The sequence below is a fragment of the Gymnodraco acuticeps genome, unplaced genomic scaffold, assembly GCF_902827175.1.
Source record: "Gymnodraco acuticeps unplaced genomic scaffold, fGymAcu1.1, whole genome shotgun sequence".
NCBI classification, from domain to species: Eukaryota; Metazoa; Chordata; class Actinopteri; order Perciformes; family Bathydraconidae; genus Gymnodraco; species Gymnodraco acuticeps.
Window position 1 is genome coordinate 545958 of NW_022990595.1, and position 24347 is coordinate 570304.

At 40.1% G+C, this 24347-nt stretch overlaps 1 protein-coding gene across 1 annotated transcript in view; it reads right to left on the minus strand.

Annotated features, from left to right (window-relative positions):
- Window positions 1-1966: 1966 nt before the first annotated feature.
- Window positions 1967-24347, minus strand: part of LOC117554419 (Na(+)/H(+) exchange regulatory cofactor NHE-RF2) — a 35248-nt gene continuing 12867 nt past the window's right edge. The window contains 4 exon segments of the mRNA XM_034228869.1: window positions 1967-3965; window positions 4070-4188; window positions 4876-5029; window positions 12416-12631. Of these exon segments, the coding sequence (XP_034084760.1) occupies window positions 3801-3965; window positions 4070-4188; window positions 4876-5029; window positions 12416-12631 (654 nt within the window). The 3' untranslated portion in view covers window positions 1967-3800.

Below are 24347 nucleotides of genomic sequence, written 5' to 3' on the forward strand. Positions count from 1 at the left end.
CAGCGGTGCGGACAGTCATCGGCAGTCATTTCAGACCGACAGGTAGCAGCACCTCCCACCTTAAAGTCCCATGTTATGCCGGCTTTTCTTGGCTTGTCTGAAGGTGAGTGGAGATGAACAAATGACTAAACTGCCAGTGCCTCGAGTTTACAGCTAATTAGCCAAAAGACAGAAACAAATATAGTTAAAGTAGGGTACAGCTAATGGATAAGTTAGCTCAAGGTTTAGCTAAGGCAATTTATCATGGGCATACAGGCTAATGTAGGCCTACTGCACTTAGGGGGAGACACTACAGGTGAATACAGTACAATGTGTATCTAATAACGTAATCACAATCACCACATTGATATGCAAATTTGGCGTTAACTAGGCCTAATTAAAATGCGCAAATTTGCATGCAGTTACCAAGGCATTGCAGGTGAAAAGGATAAAAAACATAGCACCTCACAACTTCCCCAGATTTTTACTTACGTCAAGTCAGTATTTCCCCCGGAAATGTTATGTTTAAAAACTTTAAATGCAGATTAGTTTTATATCTAAGAATTCAGACATAACGATCTTTTTGCCTGTAATGTCCTGCCTTAAACAGTAACTTCATAATTTTGATTGTTTGTTGCTCATTTAATAACTATTAATTGTACTAGTTTGTTGTCTGCTCTTGTGCTTAGTGAATACTAAAGAAGACCATTGTCTCTGTGTTAGCTGATTATTTTTGTAGAATTCTGTTGAGTATTAAACAATTGCGTGAGTGTGAGGGTATTAAAATAAATTGGTCAGTAAGTCAGAGATGTGCAACTATTTTTTACTTTTTGTTTTAAAACATTTTTTTATAAATTATTATGGGAAGTGCCCTTTTTCTCACTTGAGCTCCTGCCCCCCAAAAGGTCTGTGCACGTCCCTGGTCTGTGGAGTTTATTGTTCATACCGCATGTGTTGTCTGTCTGCTTTGGCCATGTTTAATTCTGCCGATGACTCTATAATATGTGGCATGGTAGTTTTCTAGTCTATTACCGCCGTGGTGTCCATAGACACCATGCTTTTGTGTCTTTTCTGGTTAATTCTAGTAACGGTAAACAGAGTAAGGATGCTGTATAATTCATAATCAGTTGCAAGCCTTTATATGAACAGGCTCCATCTACAGAATAGATGTTCTTGTTTGTTTGGACATCACTTGTTGCTGATGTTGATCATTCATAACACCCTCCTCAACATTAACTCAGAAAAGCTCAATTTTAACTGACCAACCCTTTACTTGTATGCAGGTCAATTTTTACCCTTGTATTTCGACTGTATTGAGATAAAGCTAGCACCAACAACATCAACAGTTTATGCTGTTTACACGATAAGGCATCAGTATTAAAAATCCTGAACAAAATACTCGAAACATTTGTATTTTTGGCTAAACCTGTCCATTTTGCTTTATTAAACTCACTTACATTGTTATGTCAGCAATTTTATTTAAGTAACACATCCTTATATTTCGTCCAGCACTTTCTTTCGGCAACTTGATACATGCAGACTGAAGGGAGATTTAGACCAAAAATACAGCTGCATACTGTACTCCTGACCCTGTATGCTGCCAGACAGAGAATCACATGAAAGTACGGAGACACACTCTTCCCCGTCAACCCCTCACACACATGCACAGACTCTCTCACACACACCAGACACACAGTTCAATTACTTTTGAACTCTATTTAACCTTTGCTTGGCCTTTAAGCTCTCAGCAGCTGGCTGGTGGAGAATTGTGAGAACTGAAACTGAAAACTGAACACTAGCGTAATCCTCTGCAAGAGAGAAGGAGGGAATTAAAGAGGAATCATAACAGAGAGACTAATAACGAGGAAGAATGTGAGATAATACATTTCCATTCACACAAAGAGCTTTAAAACAAAGTGTGTGCCTTTAGAGCAGATAGATGGGAAAGCAAAATGTTAAGTATTGAAGAGACCGACTACAGAAGGCATGAGAGATAATGACAACAGTTTAATATATTCAAAAACACCATTGTCACACTTTATTGAAAAAAATGCCACCTGCCGTGTGCTTTTACTGTATATATACATGAGCCATGGTATCATAGAGTTTTCTTTACTGTGACTGTCAGAACATACATAGTGAAACGCTAATGCACACACAGAATGATGTACAAAGATGAATTAGGACACTGTAAAGGTATGAACAGGTACAAAAAGACAAGTTCTCCAATTTGCACTTTCACTTGTTGCAATGCATTGTATCAACATAGCTTGGATTGCGGCATGTATACCTTCTCTACACTCGTACACATTGTGCTCCAGCATGACAGCTGTGACCCTGTGTGTATAATAATCCTCAGTAAGCTCAATGGCTCCTGCATTCTCTTTCACTAGATCCCCCGGAGCATCTCTGACCTCACTGTGCAGCCTTAGCTACACCTCTCTGCCCCACAACCTGCTCACACTCTGCTCACGTTGGACCCCATCACATCCTATAACTATCTTTCACGGCTATAGTTGCACTTCTGAGCTCATTCCCGGCCCTGACCATCATCTAATTAATGGAATAGTACAGCATTTTTGGGAAAACCCCTTTTCACTTTTGGTTGGAAAGTGTCACCTGTGCTAAATGTGAAGCTACTGCAAACGGCAGGTTAGCTTAGGTTAGCATAAAATAGAAAAATGGGGGAAACAGCTTGCTTGCCACATCTTAATCAATGTTTTTAATATGTAAAAAAATCACATTTGTTTAATAGGTACGAGTGTAAAAACATCCACTTGCAATTTGTGCCGGACTGTTCCCTGGCCATGACAACTAGTGGACACCAAAATACGTTACTCTTCTTAACTAAGTAATAGTCCTCTAGTGTCACAATAAAACCAGCCTGCTTAACCATCTTCTCTGTTTTATTTCCCGGGCCAAACCGGACCTCTTATTTGTGGAGCAAGATTGCCCCCTGCTGTACACATCAGGCCTCCTCCAATGATAAACTCTATTTGTACTTTTTGCCCAGACAAAACCTTCCTCGCCTACTTTCCAGCTTCCATGGTTAAATGTATCAATACATTTGATGTTAGTGGTGCTTCCCTTTGTTGTGCACCGGAGCATTTTGGAAAAGAGTTTAGTGGTAATACATTATTAAAAGTGAGTGCTAAATAACACGGAATAATGTGTTATTTAGGATAATGGATATAATGGATAATGGATTACCTTTTTGAACAAAAGCAGGGCTGATCTGATGACCAGTTAATACACTCTGTAAAAATACATGTAGGAAATGCTGCAACCAGAACACACAGCCATCCTTTTCTTTATGCGTGATAATAAAATAGATCTGCGTGGGCTGAAGGTGGAGGCTCTGAACTCTTTCACAGTGATCTTCTGCCCATCTTGGGCTTCCTCTGACTGATGGGCCAAAACTCCCACATTGTCCACAATCATTGTTGTCACAGTGTCCATAAAGCTCTTTTAAAATGCATGAAGATGGGATAATATTTTCTTTTTATAGTTTGTTTATACTTTTCTCTCCCTCATTTGTTTGAAACAAGTCTCTAGAAGTGTGGATAAAGGAGGATTAAAGTGATGGGGATGTACATACATTTGTAAAAACTTGACTTTAAAATATGCTTTTCCTTCATAGTTCCTTCAGTCAGTTAGCACTTCCTTCATGTTGTGCTTTAAAAAGGAGAAAATAAGCTGTTAAAGAGTCTCTGAAGTGGCTTAAAAAGTCAAATCCATAGTACAACTTTTTTCCTTTTGTCTTCTTATATCGTGATATCCTTCGCAGAGCGCTCAAACATCTGTCATTGGAAGGGAAAGTCTCAGAAGTTGCTGAACAGCTCATATTTCTTCATCCAGTCCATTTGTGGAGCCTTTCTCTTTTCTTTGTTATGGACCTTCATCTTTTCCTCTGCTGCCGTAGCGCTCAGACTCAGACCCATCTCAGCGAAAGGGTCCATCAGCTGGCTGCCTTCATCTTCTGCCAGCTAAATGGGAGATGGAATTAAAGACGCACAGACAGAGATAAAGGTTGAGGGTACTGACTTCTAAGTAAAAGACCAAACAGAATACATGTAATCCTCACACCCACCTGTGTGCTGTTGCCCTGGCTGCTGAGGTCGGAGCGTGTGGACCTGAAGGACTGCGTGGTGGAGCTGCCGTTGATCTGAGGGTTCGGGGAGCCGTTGGATATGGAGGGACCGTCATAGTCTATAGAAAGGAAAATCCCATTGATTCTTGTTGTCTTTATACATAGTCGATATTCAAAGGAATGGGTTCCCAGTCCAACAATGTTTGTATTAGGGTTCCCTGAGGTCTAATCCAAAAAAAGGCTTGTTTCCTTCCACTACGGTTTATTGTGAGGTTTTTAAGGAAGGTTATCATCATGTTCATCATGTATGTACTGTATGTTAAATCTGTTTCCAGTGCACATGTCTCACCTGCTTACTTAAACTTTTCCACCTCAGCCGAGTATTACAACTTTTTTGCAATATTGAAAGGTTATTTTGCCCGTTGAATGAGAATGCAACTAATGTTTTAGTCGAGAACTATATACAATTCTTAAATGTTCTTGGTTTCCCAGAAATAACCATGTCATTTTCCACTCATTATAGGAAAAATCAGTTGATTTAAATTGAATTACTTCCAATAATGGTTAATATAACCTCTGATATTTTAGTTGAGCATGCAGGAAATGTAAATGTACACAAAGAAACAAGTGAGAATGTAGCTGATCTTCAAGTACTTTCCAAAAAAAAGTGATTGAACTCTAAAATAGTAACCAGTTTTGTTGACCACCTCAGTCTTTGCAGTGAAATACCTGCTATCACTATCTATTATGAAATGACCATAACATGCATGTTAATGTGGTGTTCTGACAGTTATGTGCAGGTTTACCTCTGAGATGGCTGATTGTAGGGACGACCCCACTCCTCTTGAAGTGTTCGTCTGTCTCTTGGTCCACCACCAGCAGCCAGGTCTCGTCTCCCCCTTTCTTAACGAAGGCCACCACCTCTGCATGCCGCATGCCTTCGATGTTCACACCATTTACCTGGAAAACAGAGAAAAAAAGAGAAGGGTTTATTTGGAAAGAAAGAGATTTTTTTTCCTAAGACAAACTTTTCCATGTCCATGAATTGCTTAAATGACACTCAACTTAGTTTTGAATGCAACACCTGACTCAGTAAACCATCTTCCACGACTTTCATTTATACCACACTGAGAGCTGTGCTACCTAAATTATCCAGTAGGTGGAGCTGTGGGACAATATACTGATTACACATTTTTCAACATGACCTCTCTACAAAACGTTACGCAAACTCTTGTTATGAATTCTTGAAACAGGGTTTGAGGGAAGCATTAAGGGCAGCTCTACAGGGCAGCTGTTGAGTTATGATTTACCACGATTAAAGACTCCTTCAATTCCAAAAGGGGTTACAACAATCGTCCCTCAGAGGGACAAAATGATATCTGCACGTGATTGACCATTTATGTCACAATATTGGCATAACAAAACAGAATAGCCTTTCTCTTATCTTGATGCTGTCTACATTTGGAGGCCTGCTTTGTCTAGACCCTGGCTTCTCTGAGGCAGGTAGCTTCGCACCATGCCAAGTTAGTGTTGGTGCACAATCAATTATTGATGGCTCTCCTGGGCTCCGGCTATAGTGCGGGTTTCAGGTGTCCAATTCCTGAGGGGGAATTTGTTTAAAATTCACCGCTTATGACAAGATGGGACACATTAGTGAAGCAGAGGGAAATAAACCCTTAACAACTGCTTTTGGGCGCCTTGGTGTGTGGAAAGTGGGTTATATATAAAAAATAAGACAAATGGGTTGAATGAGAGAGACGTTATGGGCTTTTCAGGGAAGAAAGGAAACAAGATCAAGAGAGAGTGGAAGGAAGATAGAAAAGAGAGAGGAATCGACAGATGGAAAATGTGAACTGCTCCTCTCCTCTGTTAAAAAAACGTATCCTTTCTTCCCAGGACTCATGATAGACAAGCAGACGGACATACAAAAAATAGACATCAGTCAGCCAGGGACCCAGACAGACAGTTTGATATAGAGAGAACAAGCATCTTTGTATTGGGCCAAACAACAGGTGTTGTGTCATGTTTCACAGCCCTTCATTAGCAGTCCATCCCACACAAGACAATACACTCTGCTCCCTGCGCACAATGGGCTAATTAATACGAGCTGCAGGAACAGTACAGAAGCTTATTTCTCATGGGAATATTCCTAAGGGAACCTCTCGATACTTGTCGTGTTTGTCTGTGTGTGTGTGTGTGTGTGTGTGTGTGTGTGTGTGTGCGCATGTGTGTTCAGGTGTATAACTCATGAAAGTCATGTAGAGTCCAGCCACCTGACACATTTTTGATGTCGTTTGGTTGTGTTAGTGCAGCTAGTCTAACCTTGGATCAATCAAAACAAACAATTTCCGTTGCGTCTGCACATCTGTGTGCACGTTGCATGTGTGGCAATTAACTCTTCTGTCTCCAGTTTAATTTAGCAAAGAGAGACGCAATCTCATAAGCTCCTTTTCACACTGACCATGCAGCAAACAATGAGGTGATTAAGATGAAGTCTGCACCCCATTGTTAGAAAATCTGTTATAGATAATGCATGATTCAGCAACTGCACATCCTGTTAGATAAATGAGTGGAAAATGTAATGTTCCCACAACAGCTGTGATGTTTTCTTTTCCAGTGGAAAGAGTACTTATCACTCTGCGTAGAAAGATTTCATGGTAATGTCTCACCATTTGTTGTTTAAAACGATGGACAGATCATTTTGTTCTTTGATCATTTTGTTCTATGCTCCTCAAAACATACCTGCATGACTACAGTTACAATGAAAATCAATATGCATCTAAGTGGCTATGTGAACAGTTTGACCATGGTCACCAAATCTGGTCTGTCAGGGATTTTTGTGTGTGTGCAATTCAGTATCTCGCTTGTTTTTTCATGCATTTGTATATCGAACCTAAAGGAACAAGGACAGATTTACTTTTTTATGTTTAAGTGGTGCACATGATATCTCTGAATGTATTTATTTGTGTCTGCTAAAAATAACTTTACAAAAGAGACTTCTGCTGTACTTAGGCACAGCGAGGCTAATAACAGAATGTGAATGACACCACAAAGCTAAAAGATGATGTACTGGAAACTAAAACATTGGACCTGTGCAAAATGTCATGTCAGTCCCTCCAATAGTTTAGTTTATGTCCATCTGGAACAAAGAGGGTTACAGACCGACATTACCACCCATACAGCCACATTGCTAAAATGGTTAAAGCTAATAATTTCTGAAGCTTTTTATAGTTGTCTACAGTCTTGTGCATTAAAAATATAAAAGTAAAATGCCTGACAACAACTTAGAATCAAGTTTCTTTGATGTGGAACAGCGTGAAAAGGTTGATCCAGGTATCAGGTGGGCTACCAAGAAGTTAACCTCAAGTGTGAGTATGGTGCACTTTTCTATGTTCTTTAGTGTCACTCTCAAGTTTGTAAAGGTACAGAGTACGCACTGTTGAGCACAGGCTGAGCAGAAAGCCTGATGAAGCATTCACTGGTGTCACTGCTTCTGCCAAGCATCGACAGCTGGGCTCTCATCATAGCCTTTACAGCGCTAGCTGCTGATACACCTCCAGCGTAATGGGGCGTGGTGAGAAAGAGACGGAGAGAGAGAGAGATCTGTCATGGTTGTTCACCTCTCTAACGGGCTGCTGACAGATAACACAAGCGCTGTCTTGACGCATGGTTAGACGGTTGCAATTATCAGCATGTGGACACACACACACACACACACACACACACACACACACACACACACACACACACACACACACACACACACACACACACACACATGCGCGCACGCGCACACACACACACACACACACACACACACACACACACACACACACACACACACACACACACACACACACACACACACACACACACACACACACACACACACACACACACACACACACACACACACACACACACACACACACACACACACACACACTACAGCCACCCAACCCGACGGGGACTCAGATTTTTCTCTCAACCAAACTAAAGCACTGAGATAGTTATTAAGCTAATGTTAAACCACATTTTCTACCAGGACAATCATAAAGTTGACCTTAAAGCGTCCCACAGGAAATGCAAAATGCTTCCAAAACAAAAACAGTGCGAAGTCTTATGCAAACAGAAAGCAAAACGAGATTCAATGTGTTAAATTCTATTTGTATTACATTCACACAGTCCCAGGCTAGCAGTTTACCATGTTGTCTTTGTGCTAAGCTAAGCTAACCAGCTGCTGGCTCATGTTATATTACACTTGATTCATCATTAGGAAAGAACATTATCTTTTTGTTGTGCAAAGCAACTTTCATATCTCTGCAAGGGGCTTTTAGGATATTAGTCTCCTATCAAATAATACCAGTAGCTGTCTGGGAAATAAGAAATTAACCAAAGATTTGATTGAAAAGTTGTCTTAAAGGGCCCATGTCATGGCCATTTCTACTGATCATAATTCCATTGTTGAGGTATACTAAAATAGATTTATACTGTGCAATTTTCCAAACTCACATTGGTTTCTCATACAGCATCTCTGTAAAGTATGTGAATTCACCGGTATTCACTCTCTGTCCCAAACGGCTTGTTGAAGCTCCTGCCCCCCCCCCCCCCCCCCCCCCCCCCCCCCCCCCCCCCTCTGTGTGCCCAGTATTCACACGTCACAGTACCCAGGAAGTAAACAATGGAAAATGAGAAATCTCCAACGAGGCGTTTTGGGGCAGCATAGACTGTGTTAGAGTTTTACTTGCTAGAGGGTGTACTTTGAGGGGTTTTGACTCTGCAGACCGTTTACATGCATATAAACCTTCATAACACACAAGGGGACGGGTAATAACCGGAAAAGCATGACATGGGCCCTTTAAACATGCAAAAAAAAAAACGTATATGTTGGGAGATCCTATATATTTGAACTCTGTTTAGCCTCCCTATCAGACCCCACTGAGTCCTGTTTGGCCTGGTCTGCACCCTGATGTTCAGCCAGTGAGCACAAAGGTCATGGGAATGAAGGATGAATGTTGTGTGTGTAAACTCAGATGGAAAACTGCTTATAATGAAAATTATGATGTTACTGCCAGCGTAATTGGTTGTACTTTTCATCGTGGCAAACTTGATAAAACACGCATGACCTTGTCACCTATTTGCTCATGTCGAGATGAATCGAATATCTTTTAACTTTCATTTGACTGACACTTAAATGCATGAGATTCAGTTTGGGACAGAAACATTTAGAGTCTGCTTTTGTTATCTGTTGTTGGGGACACTCCTTTTGTCCTTGCATCTTCACTATCCACTGCTTTTTTGTAATCCAACACACACTGTCTACCTCTTTTTCTCTATGTTTTAAAAGAAGCGGCATACACACACACTCCTCCTCCCCCTGCCACCCCCTGCGATCGGACTGATTTATAACGGACTCTCCTCCCCCCTTTGACCGGCCTCTTCTCTCTCTGCAGTCTGACACACAGTGAAGATTGAGTCCAGGCTTCAGGTCCTGTTATCTTTAGTAACAGAGGCCTGGCAGCAGACACACGTGTGACTCCTGCCTTGTTAATTACAGCTGTGACAGTTTATATAGATGGGGTCACATCTGTATTTGATCAAGTGTGAAAACGCAAACGTTTCTGTAACTTTAGACAAAAGGTATATCTACTTTTGTTTTGGACCAGCTCTCTGTATAATGATTCTTCCACAGATGACTGACTTTTATTTCTACTATTGTTGGATTGAGTTATTCTCGAAGAAATGGACAATGACATCTGTTGACTTTTAGTGACGTTCTGAGCAGCCTGGAGCTACTTTAGCTGAGAAGCACTGGTAAGCAGTGCTGTGTGTTGGTGTGTTGGTGTGTCATGGATTTAATGCTAAACAGAAGGTCAAATAAGTGTACATGGAGATTTATTTGGAGATAATGGACTGGATGGTTGTGTGGAAATGTGGGCACATGTGTAAAATCAGGAGTGTAGGCACACAGCAGCACACGTATACAGTTCAAACACACCTACAAAGCAACAGAAAAAATGACACAACGCAGGGCGAGAAGAGGCTTATAGACAGGGGTGCACATAACTTTTTTGCCCTGGTTCTCAAAGGAGCACCTGGAGATGTTGCTTGGTGCTCATCCTTAAAATGAAATAAACCGTAACTTTTGAGGGGGTCTTGACTTTATTTGCCAGACACACGGCACAGAACACACATGCAGAGGTGAACACAAGACAACATTAGCACGACCAGTAATCCTACAAGCTGTCATCACTACCCTCCTGACTGTTCTCCTCACTGTCTTCCTCTCTGTCAGACATGGTAGCTGATGATGTAGGCCTACTACTTCCTCTCTGGTTGAGTCTGCGATTAGCTGCTTGCATCCACAAGTCAACAGCTGGGTTTGGGTCGAAAGTCTCTGTTGTCATCTTAGACAAGTGGATGTAATCAAATAAGTATGTGAACATAACCAATAGCCTACCATAGCCAATAACAAATTAATGTAACTTATTTTATTTGTGTTGTTCATATCTTATTTTACCTTAACATTTATTTATTTATGCATTTTTTTTAAATCTCCAGTTTTAAAGGATATTTTTGGTTACTGTCCTATAGTATACATTGGAATGATTTCAAACCTGTTTATCCCAATAATTACAAAGGAGTGCCTTGGAAATACGTGTTTGCATAAATTGTGACCAAACCGTCTGAATTTAGACTAAGAGTCCTTTACCTCACTGAGCTGTAGTTAACTTATCAGCCTCTCAGTCTGACTGGAGAGGACTCTCCCTCCACATTATTGTAGAAACATCTTCTTCTTATCTCCGTTAGAGCAGCTAACACGGCACCAGATTATAATAACAACAGCGCTGGTACCACCCTCCCTCTCTCCCTCGCTCACTCGCATTTTGTCTGTGAGCTGCGGGCGCCAGATAAGCCAACATCCCCCATTTTCATCACTTACAGCGCCCATCATACAGGGCAAATGAAAGGTGGAACCGGGGTGAAAAGGGTGTTACATTTACTTAATTGTAAATATTGTTACATCAAGGCCGAAAATTAGGATGAGCCCCAACGGTCAAAATGTTTTTTTCCCTCCCAGAACTGCCAGCGCAGCGCCTCCACAGATCTAGCGCCCTAGGCGAACATCTAGCCAGTGCTACGGGCCGGCCCTGAGTTCATATCATGGTTAATATGCAACTCGCAAATATCTTTCTCTCTCTCTTTCTTCTCTCTCTCTCATCTCTCCTCTCTCCTCTCTTTTCTCTTCTCTCTCTCCCTCTCAATGATGGTACGCAAATGCGCTTTGTTTCAAATGACCCGGTGCTCTTTGTTTGTTAGTTATGTGCAGCCCTGCTTATAGAGGGATTTTCTCACACCCAGTAAATCATATTACTCTCAGACATCTACCAGATTAACCCAGAATAATTCATCAGTAGTCACCTCATTAGTATGGGTTCATTTCTCTGCCTGGGTCTGCTGTCAAAGTTCATACATGCATGTAAACACTCACTTAATACTCCTTAATATTCCTTTAAGCTTATCACAACCATGGAGGTCTCTCGCCATCCCATTAACTTCTGACACAAAAACACTCCTAACTGATCCACCACATATGCATATACACTGGGGCTATAACCTTGTATTTGTTTATGTCACATACACATCTGTTTTTGTATCTGTATCTACAGCTGCACTAGTTCGTTTTTGAAAATCTACTTTTCATTTTGTATCTTATTTCTTTTTCTATTGCAATCTATGCTCTTATAGCTTCCAACTCAATAATATGTTAACCATCATACAAGTCAAATAATAAAACATGCAATACAGAATTGCATTGAGCCATATTGCATGCATTTTCTTAACAAACTCAAGGTGGAATTTATAGTGGCCAGAGTTTAGATTCATTAAAAATGTCAACAAAAGGTTTTGAGGAAATATCGTATAGGCAAAAAAGTGCTACAGTCATCATTCTACAGTTGGTCAAATATCAAAGGATATTGAAGTGTCAGGAAGTCCAGATAAATACATTGAATTAATCCCACCCTTTGGGAAAAAATATACAAACCTATTTAGCTTGCTTTGTTTCTGAGGAACGCTCTCAAGACACAATTTCAGAAACTATTTGTATTTGTTTATAGGTAAATCTATTCATAGCTAAATAATGTATCTGTTAATCTTTACATCTAATCATACACAACAACAACAATTATAAAATGCAGTCCAATCAGCAAAAAGGTAACAGAGCTTCAAATCTGACCATGTTCACACAAAACGAGACCAGAGGAGGATTTACTGCAGTGTTGTTGTATTAGATTGCACTGTTCTGTAATACCCAGACAATACATCCACGCTCCTTTGTCCTACCTCAATCAGCCTGTCCTGGGCCCGGAGCCCGGCGTGGTCTGCAGCTGATCCGGGGTCCAGGGAGCGGATGTATTGTCCGGGCCTGGATCGATCACTGTGGAGGTTAAAGCCGTAGCCGGCGTCAGACCGGATCAGGTGGCAGAGGCGTGGAACGAGCTCGGACGGGTCGACCGGGGGCCGCAACTGGACCTCGGCTTCAACCTGGGCAACAGCCTCCTGCAAGGGAAAAGTAAAAAACATAAATGTACAAGTTCATACTTTAGTTACTGATGACAAACGGGTTAAATTCTGAAATGCTCGAGACATGGGATCATTCTCAGAAAGGAGCTAGAAATTAAATCACAACATTTATATTGCCTTAAAGGTCTCCTATTGTACTCTTTTTCATCAATATATTATAGGTCTCAGATATATACAAAACATGTCTCTGAAGTGTTTGCTTCGAAATACCAAACAGATCATGCATTGTAGCATCCCATAATCCCCTCTGTTTCAGCCCTGTTCCAAAAGTGCTGATTTTCTGTCTGTTACTTTAGATGAAAATAAGGAGCCCCTCCCCACGCCCCTCTGAGAGATATTTGGTTACAAATAACACAATGGTGCTCTAGGAGGAGATTCAGGTGATAATTTGATCAGCTAATTTCCTGTAAAGAAATCACGTTGTTTATAATAATAATAATGCATTTTATTTATGGGCGCCTTTCAAAGCTCTCAAGGACACCTTACAGAGCATAATTAAAAACAAGCAACAAAGAAGATCACACAGTAATACAAGACTTAAAAACAAAGACTTAAAAACAACAATCAGTTTAGAAAAATTATTAAGATTGATAGTCAACCTAACCTCATACAATGATTCACAAGATATCTTGGGCAAGCCCTTGCAGTGCAGAACCTTTTTAGGCAACACAACTACATAAGCTCGTGGAAAAGATTGTGTATTGGGCTAACATTTGCAACAAAGTTGTGTAATAAATAGGTAAATGCTAATTTCTGGTTTCACAGTCTGTTGGGTGAGAATCCATTGTTTTTAGACCCATCCAATCACCCCGAAATCCTCCATTCACAGTCGCCCTTTATACGTCACGTCTCCTGTTATTTTAGAATTTGAGTGCATTTATTTTGTATAAGTATGGATCCTAATAGTAATAGTGGTAATAATAATAATAGTTATTTTCTATAACATCACTCTTTCCTGATGCATCTCCTTTGTCAAAGTTGTTGAATAGATTGTATGTACTTGGAGTGAAAATGTCCATTTGCAGCTCATCACTGACAAGCCTTAAAGCCTGCGTGAAGACATTTATAGAACCTGTATAATCACACTGATTTTCCACCCACACACCGGGTAAAACATGTGCAGTGAGAGGGATGAGAGCTGGTGGCCAGCTCTGTAACCTCAGCTGATATTAGCTGTGAGGTTACTGACAGGTAGAGTGGGTGTTGGGTGACCAAATATGAGTCTACATATGGTGCACATACTGTGTTCATCGGACAGATCTGTATTACGTAATCTGATAACTCCATTGTTTCATGTGAAGCAACTATCATGGTCCGTTTTGTGCATGCTAAAAATACAAATGGAGTATGTGGGTGGCATGAGAGAGAGAAAGAGAGACAAAAGTACGGTAGAGAGGAGAAGATGGTTCATGATTTATAATGAAAGAAAGAAACATTTTTTTTAAACTTCCCCTTCAACATTCTTGTGCAATTATTGCAAATATATTTGAGGAATTATGGCTGAGTCTGGATCACCACAACAGAGCCTGCAAACGTAAGCCTCGACAAAAATAACACAGATGGCAACATATAATTCTTTAGGGTAACTGTGATCTAGGCAGTCTGCCCTGAGACGGAGGTAGAAATCAAGAGCAAACACTCTAATGAATCCCTCCAAATCTTCCTTTCCTGGCCAGAAAGGAAGTTCCTGTGTTGGGCAGCTGGGTTAGATATTCCAATATATATATATATCTCCCTCCTTGGAATATCTAATATATTAGCATCCTGGGATCGAGGCAATGAAGAAACAGCAGAGAGAGGGAGAGGAGGAAAAGAACAAGCAAGGAGGAAGAGAGTGCGTGGGAAGGAAGAAAATTAGATGCAGCGAGAGGATTGAGAAGGAGAGTTCAAGAGGAGAAACAGTAGATTTAAGAACAGCCTGCAGAGCCCAGAGAAATACTGCAGACTGATAGATAAACAGAGCCTTACAGAAAAATCAAAATGACAGAAGTTTACAGTTAGCGACCATGGAGAGGAAAAGAGCTCGCAGTGGAACTCATTTAACATAAACAGTGAGAGTAGCACAGCTGGGAGTCATTATGTGGGGGAGACGCAAGTGTCTGCCAATCTAACCTCTGACTGCCTCTCGATGAATGTCCACACCCACTAATCACCCCCTGGGGCCTGTACCATCTCTCAACGTCTCAGTCTTTGGTGTTTAAGTGCATTTTGGACCTTTTTGATTTGGTCTTTTGGTACTGTGGGTTTGATCTAACAAGCTTAATTGTGCATGTTTGTGTCAGTGATGGAGGGAGACAGCACGACTGTGTGTCCTTGGTTTATTATTGATAGTGCATAGATCCAACTGTCCTACTTGTGTGTTAAAGATAGAGATTTTAGTGTCAGGCAGAGGGTATTTGAGGGCCTGAAGTTACCATTCGCTCTCTACCATACGAGAGGTCATTGATTGAAATGGGTTCACCATGTTTGTTTGAACTGTGGGTGTTGAAAATGGAAAAATGTGAAAAATATTTGTATCTGAGTGGAGGAAAAATAGATGTTTTCCATCTTTGTCGGCAAACAGGCTGTCATCAGGAAAGCGACCGCTTATCTGCATCTGTACATTTTTCAAAACAGTCCCAATGGGAGGAGACGCAGTAACTGGTTGGAAAACACTGTCCATGTTTTGTTCCAGGCCCATAAATGTCCACATGGAAAATTCTTCAATTAATCAGAGTGCTTTTTCTATACGGAAAACAATATGGAATATTTCACGCCCACAGTAGAACATTATGGAGTTTGGTAACACAACACACACACACAGTGACATTCTCAGACATACGTACTGGCCTCTGTGTGACTGTGGCACACTGAGAGGATGTAGCCTGTTGTCAATGGGACAAGTGCCATCCCATGAATTCCTTTAGCTTCCTGTCACAATCAGCCTTTGTTTGTCAGTCTGTGTGAGTACATGTGTGGGAGAGTGCAGTGTACACGCAAGACTTGTGTTTGACTTTGTGGTTGGGTTACGCCACTTTGACTACATTATAAAATACACAATTTTTTTTGTTTATTATAGTGCAACATGAATTGTCACGCAAGGTCAGACAGGGGCTGCAGCTTTGACTTGAAAGCCCATGTAATTTCTTTGAACTTTATAAAGGTAAGCTACATTTTCACAAAACACCAGCCCCCTAGGTTACAGTTGCATTGCCTATGGAAATATCAGTTTCCACACAACCGTAGCTAGCTAGCTGAACAATGTTAGCTTCATGAGTTTTTTGAAAATGCTGTGTCTATCTGACTTTAACATATCCAGCTAACATTAGACAAATCTGAATCTTACATTAGAGGCATCAAATAATCAAACGCTGGCAAAACATTCTGTCTAAACGAACAATTAAAGAAGTTAGTTAGTAGTAAGCTAGTTCAGCGGACATGCTAATGCTGATAATTACAGCTTGATGTATATGCTGTGTTTTACATTTTGGTGATGATTGGATAACCTTTTTTTTTTTTTTATACGTTTAATGTTTATATTTCTCTCTGCATGCGACCACTGGCAGTGGCGTTGGCAGTTGATGAAACTAGATCGCAGCTTATTGAATAATTTAGCGGTGGGATGGCTCATGACCGCTGTTAACCCTTTCACAGCCAACAATCATTTGCTCACTGTTTGCACACACACAATGGAGTGTGTTTGGGCACGCATATGTTTGTGTGTGCTGTTATACTGTCGTTAAGTTGTTACAAAGCTAATTTAAATCTAGTGTGTGTGTGTATGCATGCATGTAAAGTAGTCCACTGAGACAAATGTAACATTTGTAACATTTGTGATATTGGGCTATATAAATAAACATTGATTGATTGATTGATTGATGTAAAGGATTTTGTTAACAATACTCTCACTTGCATGCTTTCCAAAAGGGGATTAACGTAAACTTAATATCCCGGTTATAATAAATCAGGAGGTCAAGTTTCCTTTGAGCCCTCAGTCCTGCTGAGTTTGGTTGCTAAAGGCAGATGTGGCAGATTACCATATCTTGAAAGCTGTGTGAGAACTGCATTGGATATAGAACACATTATTGAGAATAAATGATATACTTGACAAAAACTACATCTCCTGAATGCAACCAGGTAAAGTTAAGAGTTATAAAAGCATATAATTGGTAAACTGATCAATCGATAGACGCCAGGTTAAACAAACAATAAAGAATTGAAGTCATTTTAAGGGAAAATCTAATCTGCAGTTAAACTAAAAGATAATTTATTTTATGACTTTCCATAACTTGACCGGAGTTCTTTCCTGAGCTGAAAACTGAATCCCAGTTTTTATTTTTCTATTTTCAGGTTAGAACACTTCAGCTTGATTGAAAATCCTGTTTTCCTGCTGCGCTATGTAGACCTAAGCATACAACGTTCAAAACAGCTGTAAACATTGACTTTAGCCCCAAATAAATTGCAATGAAGTTGGAGCTTACATTTGAGTTTATGTCTCTAGTTGTTTAACTTTTGGAACATTGACTGGCTCATGTATAGTTTTTAGAGTTTAGTTATAACCTTACAGTATAGTATAACCTTGATGGTAGACAGAGTTTTCCAACAACTAGGCAAGGCAAGGCAAGGCAAGCTTATTTATATAGCACTTTTCAACACAAGGCAATTCAAAGTTCTTTACAAAAAATGAAAGACATTAAGAAAAAGGCATTTAAAATCAGTCATTAAAAAGAAAAGCTAATAAAATAAACATTAAAAGAAAAAATACATGGATAAAAGTTACAGTGCAGACTAAGATATGAATAGTTCAATTAAAAGCAGCGACAAAAAGAAAAGTCTTCAGCCTGGATTTAAAAGTAGTCAGAGTTGCAGCGGACCTGCAGGTTTCTGGGAGTTTGTTCCAGATATTTGGAGCATAATAACTGAAAGCTGCTTCTCCATTGTTTAGTTCTGACTCTGGGGACAGAAAGCTGACCAGTCCCTGAAGACCTGAGAGATCTGGATGGTTCATAATTTAGCAGGAGGTCAGAAATGTATTTTGGGCCTAAACCATTCAGTGCTTTATAAACCAGCAGCAGTATTTTGAAATCTATTCTTTGACACACAGGAAGCCAGTGTAAAGACTTCAGAACAGGAGTGATGTGATCCACTTTCTTAGTGTTAGTGAGGACTCGAGCAGCGGTGTTCTGAATCAGCTGCAGCTTCCTAATAGATTTTTTAGTGAGACCTGTGAAGACACCATTGCAGTAGTCGAGTCTACTGAAGATAAAAGCATGGACAAGTTTTTCCAAATCCTGCTGTGACATTAGTCTTTTAATCCTAGATATATTCTTTAGGTGATAGTAGGCTGATTTAGTAACTGTTTTAATGTGACTGTTGAAACTCAGGTCAGAGTCCATGACTACACCTAGATTTCTGGCTTTATCTGTTGTTTTGAACATTGCAGACTGAAGCTCAGCGCTAACTTTTATACGTTCTGACTTGGCTCCAAAAACCATTACCTCAGTTTTATCTTTGTTTAATTGGAGAAAGTTCTGACACATCCAGTCATTGATTTGTTCAATGCACTTACTCAGTGTTTGAATTGGAGCATAGTCTCCTGGTGAAATGGTTATGTAAATGTGTGTGTCATCTGCATAGCTATGGTAACTTATTTTGTTGTTCTTCATTATCTGAGCCAGTGGTAGCATGTAGATGTTAAAGAGAAGAGGCCCCAAGATGGAGCATTGAGGAACCCCACATGTCATATTTGTCAACTCAGATGTGTATTTACCTATAGAAACAAAGTTGTTTCTGTCCTTTAAGTAGGATTCAAACCAATTCAGAACTGTTTCCGAAAGTCCCACCCAGTTCTCCAGTCGGTCTAGTAATATGCTATGGTCAACAGTGTCAAACGCAGCACTGAGATCTAATAATACTAACACTGAAGTTCTGCCACTGTCTGTGTTTAAGTGGATGTCATTAAAGACCTTTACAAGAGCAGTCTCAGTGCTGTGGTTTGGACGAAAGCCTGACTGGAACACATCAAAACAGCTATTTAAATGCAAGAAATTACTCAACTGTTGAAAAACAACTTTTTCAATGATTTTACCTAGAAATGGGAGGTTTGATATGGGCCTGTAATTGTTCATTACTGAAGCATCTAGATTATTCTTTTTTAAGAGCGGTTTAATGACTGCAGTTTTCAGGGCCTGTGGAAAAATACCTGAGTGAAGAGATTTGTTTACTATATGAAGTAGATCTGAGGCCATGCAAGGCAAAACATCTTTAAAAAATCCTGTTGGAATAATATCAAGGCAGCAGGAGGAGGATTTCAGAAGTTGAATAATGTCCTCTAGGTTTTTATCATTAATCTGATGGAATTGTGTCATGGTGTTTGAATTGATGTTAGGTGGACATAGGGACAACACATTTGCTGTACCTGATGCAGAGGCACTGACTGCTTGTCTGATTTTCTGAATGTTGTCAGTGAAGAAGGAGGCAAAATCATTGCACGCCCTGGTGGATAGAAATTCAGAGGCTACTGACACTGGGGGGTTAGTTAGTCTGTCGACGGTAGCAAACAAGGCACGTGCGTTGTTTTTGTTTTTGGTAATGATGTCAGAGAAGAACTATTGTCGTGCGTTTTTCAATTCCAAATGATAAATTATTTATAGATTTCAAAGTGAACCTGGAGATTTGTTTTTCGCCACCTGCGTTCAGCTTTTCGACATTCTCTTTTTTCTGTTTTCACGCTCATGGCCTTTCTCCATGGAGATATTTTCTTGCCAGACACTTCCTTTACCTTAGTTGGAGCAATGGCATCTATAATATTTTTAATTTTTGAATTAAAATGATCTACTAGCTCATTTACTGAGATGTTAGCAGGGGCAAGTGTGGAAGAAAAATTCTGAGTAAACATTTCCCTAGTATTTTCAGTTAAATATCGCTTTGTGGTTACCTCTTTTTGAACATTTTTGTGAACAGAAATAGAGCTCTCAAAGAAAACACAGGAATGGTCAGAGAGTGCAACATCAGTCACCACAACCTTAGAGATATTCAGACCCTTTGAGATAATTAAGTCCAGAGTGTGCCCCTTATTGTGCGTGGGCTCCGTCACATGCTGAGTCAGTCCATAGCTATCAAGAACACAAAACAGTTCTTTTGCCCCTCTGTCCTGGAGGTTGTCAACATGGATGTTAAAATCACCAACAATGACTAGACGGTCAAAGTCAATACACACTATAGACAGCAGTTCAGTAAAGTCATCAAAAAAGCTTGCACAGTATTTGGGTGGTCTATAGATATTTAGGAACTCTGAGCTCGAGAGGAGCATTTCAGCTGAAGGGCCACATATTCAAAAGAATCAAAGTTTCCATACGATGTCTTCCTGCATTGAAGGGAATCATTGAACAGAATAGCAACTCCACCCCCTTTCTTATGCATTCTTTCCTGACTCATAAACTAAAGTTGGGAGGGGTTGATTCGATAAGAACAGCTGCACTGTTATTTTGTTCAATCCAAGTTTCTGTTAAAAACATAAAATAGAGATTGTGCTCAGTGATAAAATCATTGATTAAAAATGTTTTTCCTGCCAAAGACCTGACATTTAATAAAGCTAGTTTGAGTTCGTTAAACACACTATCAGTCATGTTTTTTGTAACAAGCTGTGGCTGACATGGAATCACTGCTAAATTAGATAAACTCACACAAACGTTTGAGCGCTTCCTGTATCTAAGATGATTCACTGCTCTTAATCTATTACCTATCAACACAGATATCGGCAAAGCTATAGGCAGACAGGGCCCCGGCATGTCCTGGAAAGAGTTGAGAGTGCCATACGCCCTTGAGCCTGGACCCAGCAAATATCAGTTTGCAGCGTTTAGTACACACACATCCTTATCAGGCTTCGGAGACTGCAGATGCCCTCTCGAAGGGAGGGGAGGCGGCCGACGCAGGCACGGTGATGGAGACGTGGGAGATGGTGCGGGGGTAGCACAGTTTTCGTGTTAGCATTAGCTTGTGCTACCTAGCTATGGCTGCTGAAAGGTAACATTGCAAATAGATTATCATCCAATGCTGATGTTGTGTAACGCCAGTGTAGCAAAAACAACTGAAGCATTTCGCACTTTTGCTTATGTAATGGGTGACAACAAGTTGTTTTTGAGACAGTAGTGGAACCAGTTCCAAACGTCTGTGAGAAAACATGCATTATCTACATGTAATGAGATTGATGTAGTTTGAAGAGTTCTGAGTGTACTCACATTACTCTGTATCTGCGTGACAGCACAGTGCACAGGCTTCATAGCTTTAAAGAGTTCAACCAAACCTCGAACGAGGATAATTTACAAGGGTTTTACCAAATTAATGAAATTGGTGTGTCTCAGACATTCTGGCCGTGACAGCTCTACCCTGAAATTGATAGTATGTGTGTGTGCCTGCAGTTGCCTTAAGTGTTGCTCAATCAGAGAAGAGAGCAGATCTGGCCAGCTCTCAGAGGGCGAAAAAGAGAGAGAGGATTGGGAAAGGACCAAGAACAGCTGGAGAAATCCAAAAGTGGGATTTGGAGCTTTTAAAAATGAAACTGAATAAAAGGTCATGGGGGAAAGCAGCGACAGGAGAGAGCAGATAGAGTGAAATAGGACATGCAGAGAGGAAGATGGAGCACAGCATGTGTAGGAGAGCACGAAAGGCAGCACTAGACAGCAAAGTGAACATGAGGATTGGCCAGAGATTTTGATAACCAAACGTTTTTTCCCACTGGTGTTGTGGTGTGTTGCGTAACAGCTCAATGATACGAAAGCTGGTTGTGTGGTTTGTGTGTCCAGCTCGGCTCTACCAGCGGTCTCTAAACTCTAGAAAGTTTCCTGCTCTGCTGAAGTTTGTGTGAGTTATGTGTGGTATTTGTGGTACAGGCAGTTTGAGTGTCTCCTGAGATCATAACTCAGTAGCAAGTAAAAGAGAGAGAGGAGCTTGAGGTGGAAAAAACATAACTCAAGGAGCTGCATTGTCAAATTGTAAAACTGCCTGTATACTGAATTGCTCATGAAGCAAGTATTAGTGTGACCATGTATCTATCTTTGTGACTAGTTGGACTAAACATCAGAATTCTAGGTTGATGGGTAATACAGATTCAAGATGCAAAGTGGATCCCCTGCAATTTAAGTCAAATTCAATGTTTTGGAGAGTCTTGCATTGTGATCTTTTGCAAACATCCCATCTGCTTGCATTATGCTATTTATTATGCCTATTACCACATGCCGTTATTTTCACTGCCACAAACCATGTGTTGCAGGGATATTTGTTTCAAAGAAGAGCAGCAGTCCTTAAAAATGTGCAGTTTGTAAATGTCAGTTCACTTTAAATAGACTGAGGCAACATTTCCTAAAAAAAAGCAATGGTACAAGAAAAATAAATGCTTATGGGCTAGATCCACAACACAACATTCACATTCCTTCTTCATGCAAATGATAAATTCAACCAACAAAAGAGTAAAACAAATGTATACGCTTTCGAAGGTTGAAGATTACTTCTCCCAACATGGGTCACACTCTCCAAAACATCTGATAAAGTGGGCATGGATGTTTTCTGTCATTTAACACTTGTTGCAGATGCTTGCAGCTGAACTGTCAAGCTGATTGAAAAGCTGCAGGGCTGAAGCTGCAAAACTCCTGAGAGTGCAAACATATTGTGAAGGGTGTCATAGCTGCAGGCTGAGCTGTCACTGAGCACTGATGAGATCATGGTGGATTTATTGGCCGTCAGCTCAATAATTGTACAAATAATTAGCACAGAACAAGAGCTTTGATAGTGAACAGATAATAACTCCCTCCAAGGTGTTACTTCATGCTGTAGAAATGTCTATAACAATTGCCTTGTAAATGCCAACAATAATGTATATCGTACAAAATGTCAAGGCTTATAAGACCCCTGAGGGTTCAGAAGTCTCCAATGTGGCGATCAAACAGAGAGAGAGTCGTCAAAGGCAGTTCCATACCATGAGTACTTTGTCAACAACAACAACAACAATAACAACAACAAGTGTACACACATACAGCCTCTTTGTGAGAGGAAGTGTGGCTTTGGTTTCCATAAAATCCTGCTGTATAGGGTTGATTGAATTGAATGGGACCTGCTTAATGCTATATTTATTATCTTAGGGCACTGCAGTAGGAAAAGGATCAAAGCATTAATCTGGACAAATATCAGTCCTGCTTCATGTTCATGTACACATCACAAATCGGCTTTGAAAGCTGGCTCTTCCACTCTATCAGCATATTGTACAATGAGTCTCGACATATCCTTTAGCGTTTCATTCTCACGGAGTATAACATGAGGAGGTTAGTGAAACTATACAGACAGACAGACAGACAGACAGACAGACAGACAGACAGACAGACAGACAGACAGACAGACAGACAGACAGACAGACAGACAGACAGACAGACAGAAAGAGAGGTGAAAGACAACAAAACAACAGGTGGTTTAAACCCACCTCATATATTTTCTCCATCTGTCCCTGCATTAATTTCATACGCTACATTCTTCCTTAATGTCATCTCATTTACATTGATCCTCCTCAGAATACTTTCTTATCTTCTTTCGAACTACATTCTTTAACCATTGTCTAATCTTATCTTTGAGTACCGCACATTACAACACATTCCCATAGTGAAGTGGCTGCAGAATACAAAACTTCTGTCTATTTGCATCTTAATGTCAATTTATATTATGTGGGCTGCTGGCTAGTGTATGTGTGTGTGTCACAGATGACGGAGTAACATTTCTGCTTCTTAGAATCAATTATTCAGTTATTTTAAGATATAGTTCGTTTACACTTTCCACTGCAGATCCTTTAAAAAAAGTCTTAAAAATGAATGGATTAATCTAAAAACAAGGCCTTGATTAGGATTGAAATGTCTTAAATCAATCTTACAAAAGTCCTAAAATGCTAAGACATTTGAAGTAAGATTTTTTTTTGTCTGTTACTCCATAAATACAAATTGTAACATCTATATTTACTGAATACCTCTTCAAAACATTTTTTAAATCTAACTTCCCCTTAGCTGTAGGAACCCGGTTTCCATCTACCTCTGTTTTTTTTTACGTGTAACAAGACAGCAGTTGATGTTGTTGATGTACAGTAATATGTGTCTGTTTGTATGTCCACACCCCTACAAGACAGCAGTTGATGTTGTTGATGTACAGTAATATGTGTCTGTTTGTATGTCCACACCCCTGTTATCAGTGTGTGGCAGATAGCCCTATCACTTGGTTAGGACTTAAAGTGAAAGAGACGGGCAAGAGGCAGATGGAGACAGTTTTTTAACAAAAAACGAAAACTAAAAGTAAGGCTATAATTTGAAGATGCCACCTTGAAGGGTGATGGATATGTGATAATTATCTATTTGCAATATTTTAGACCAATTACAGTTAAGTTTATGATTTTGTTTAAAGTTCCTTATCTTCACCCACTTTCTAGACACACATTACACTACTCCTATGTTTATGTATAAGCCTCTGGGTCCAAAAGCTGTGAAGAGGCACTATATATGACATCATGTAGACACAAACATGCTCTGTAGGGGAGCTGTTGTACATTACATCAGGCTGAACATTCCGTAGCTCTATATGTGTGTGTTTATCAGCAAAAGACAGCAGAAAGATATACTTTACATGTAGACTTTCGAAAAAAGGAATCAATTAGAGGGGATTCCCACCTGGTGCACATCTTGTA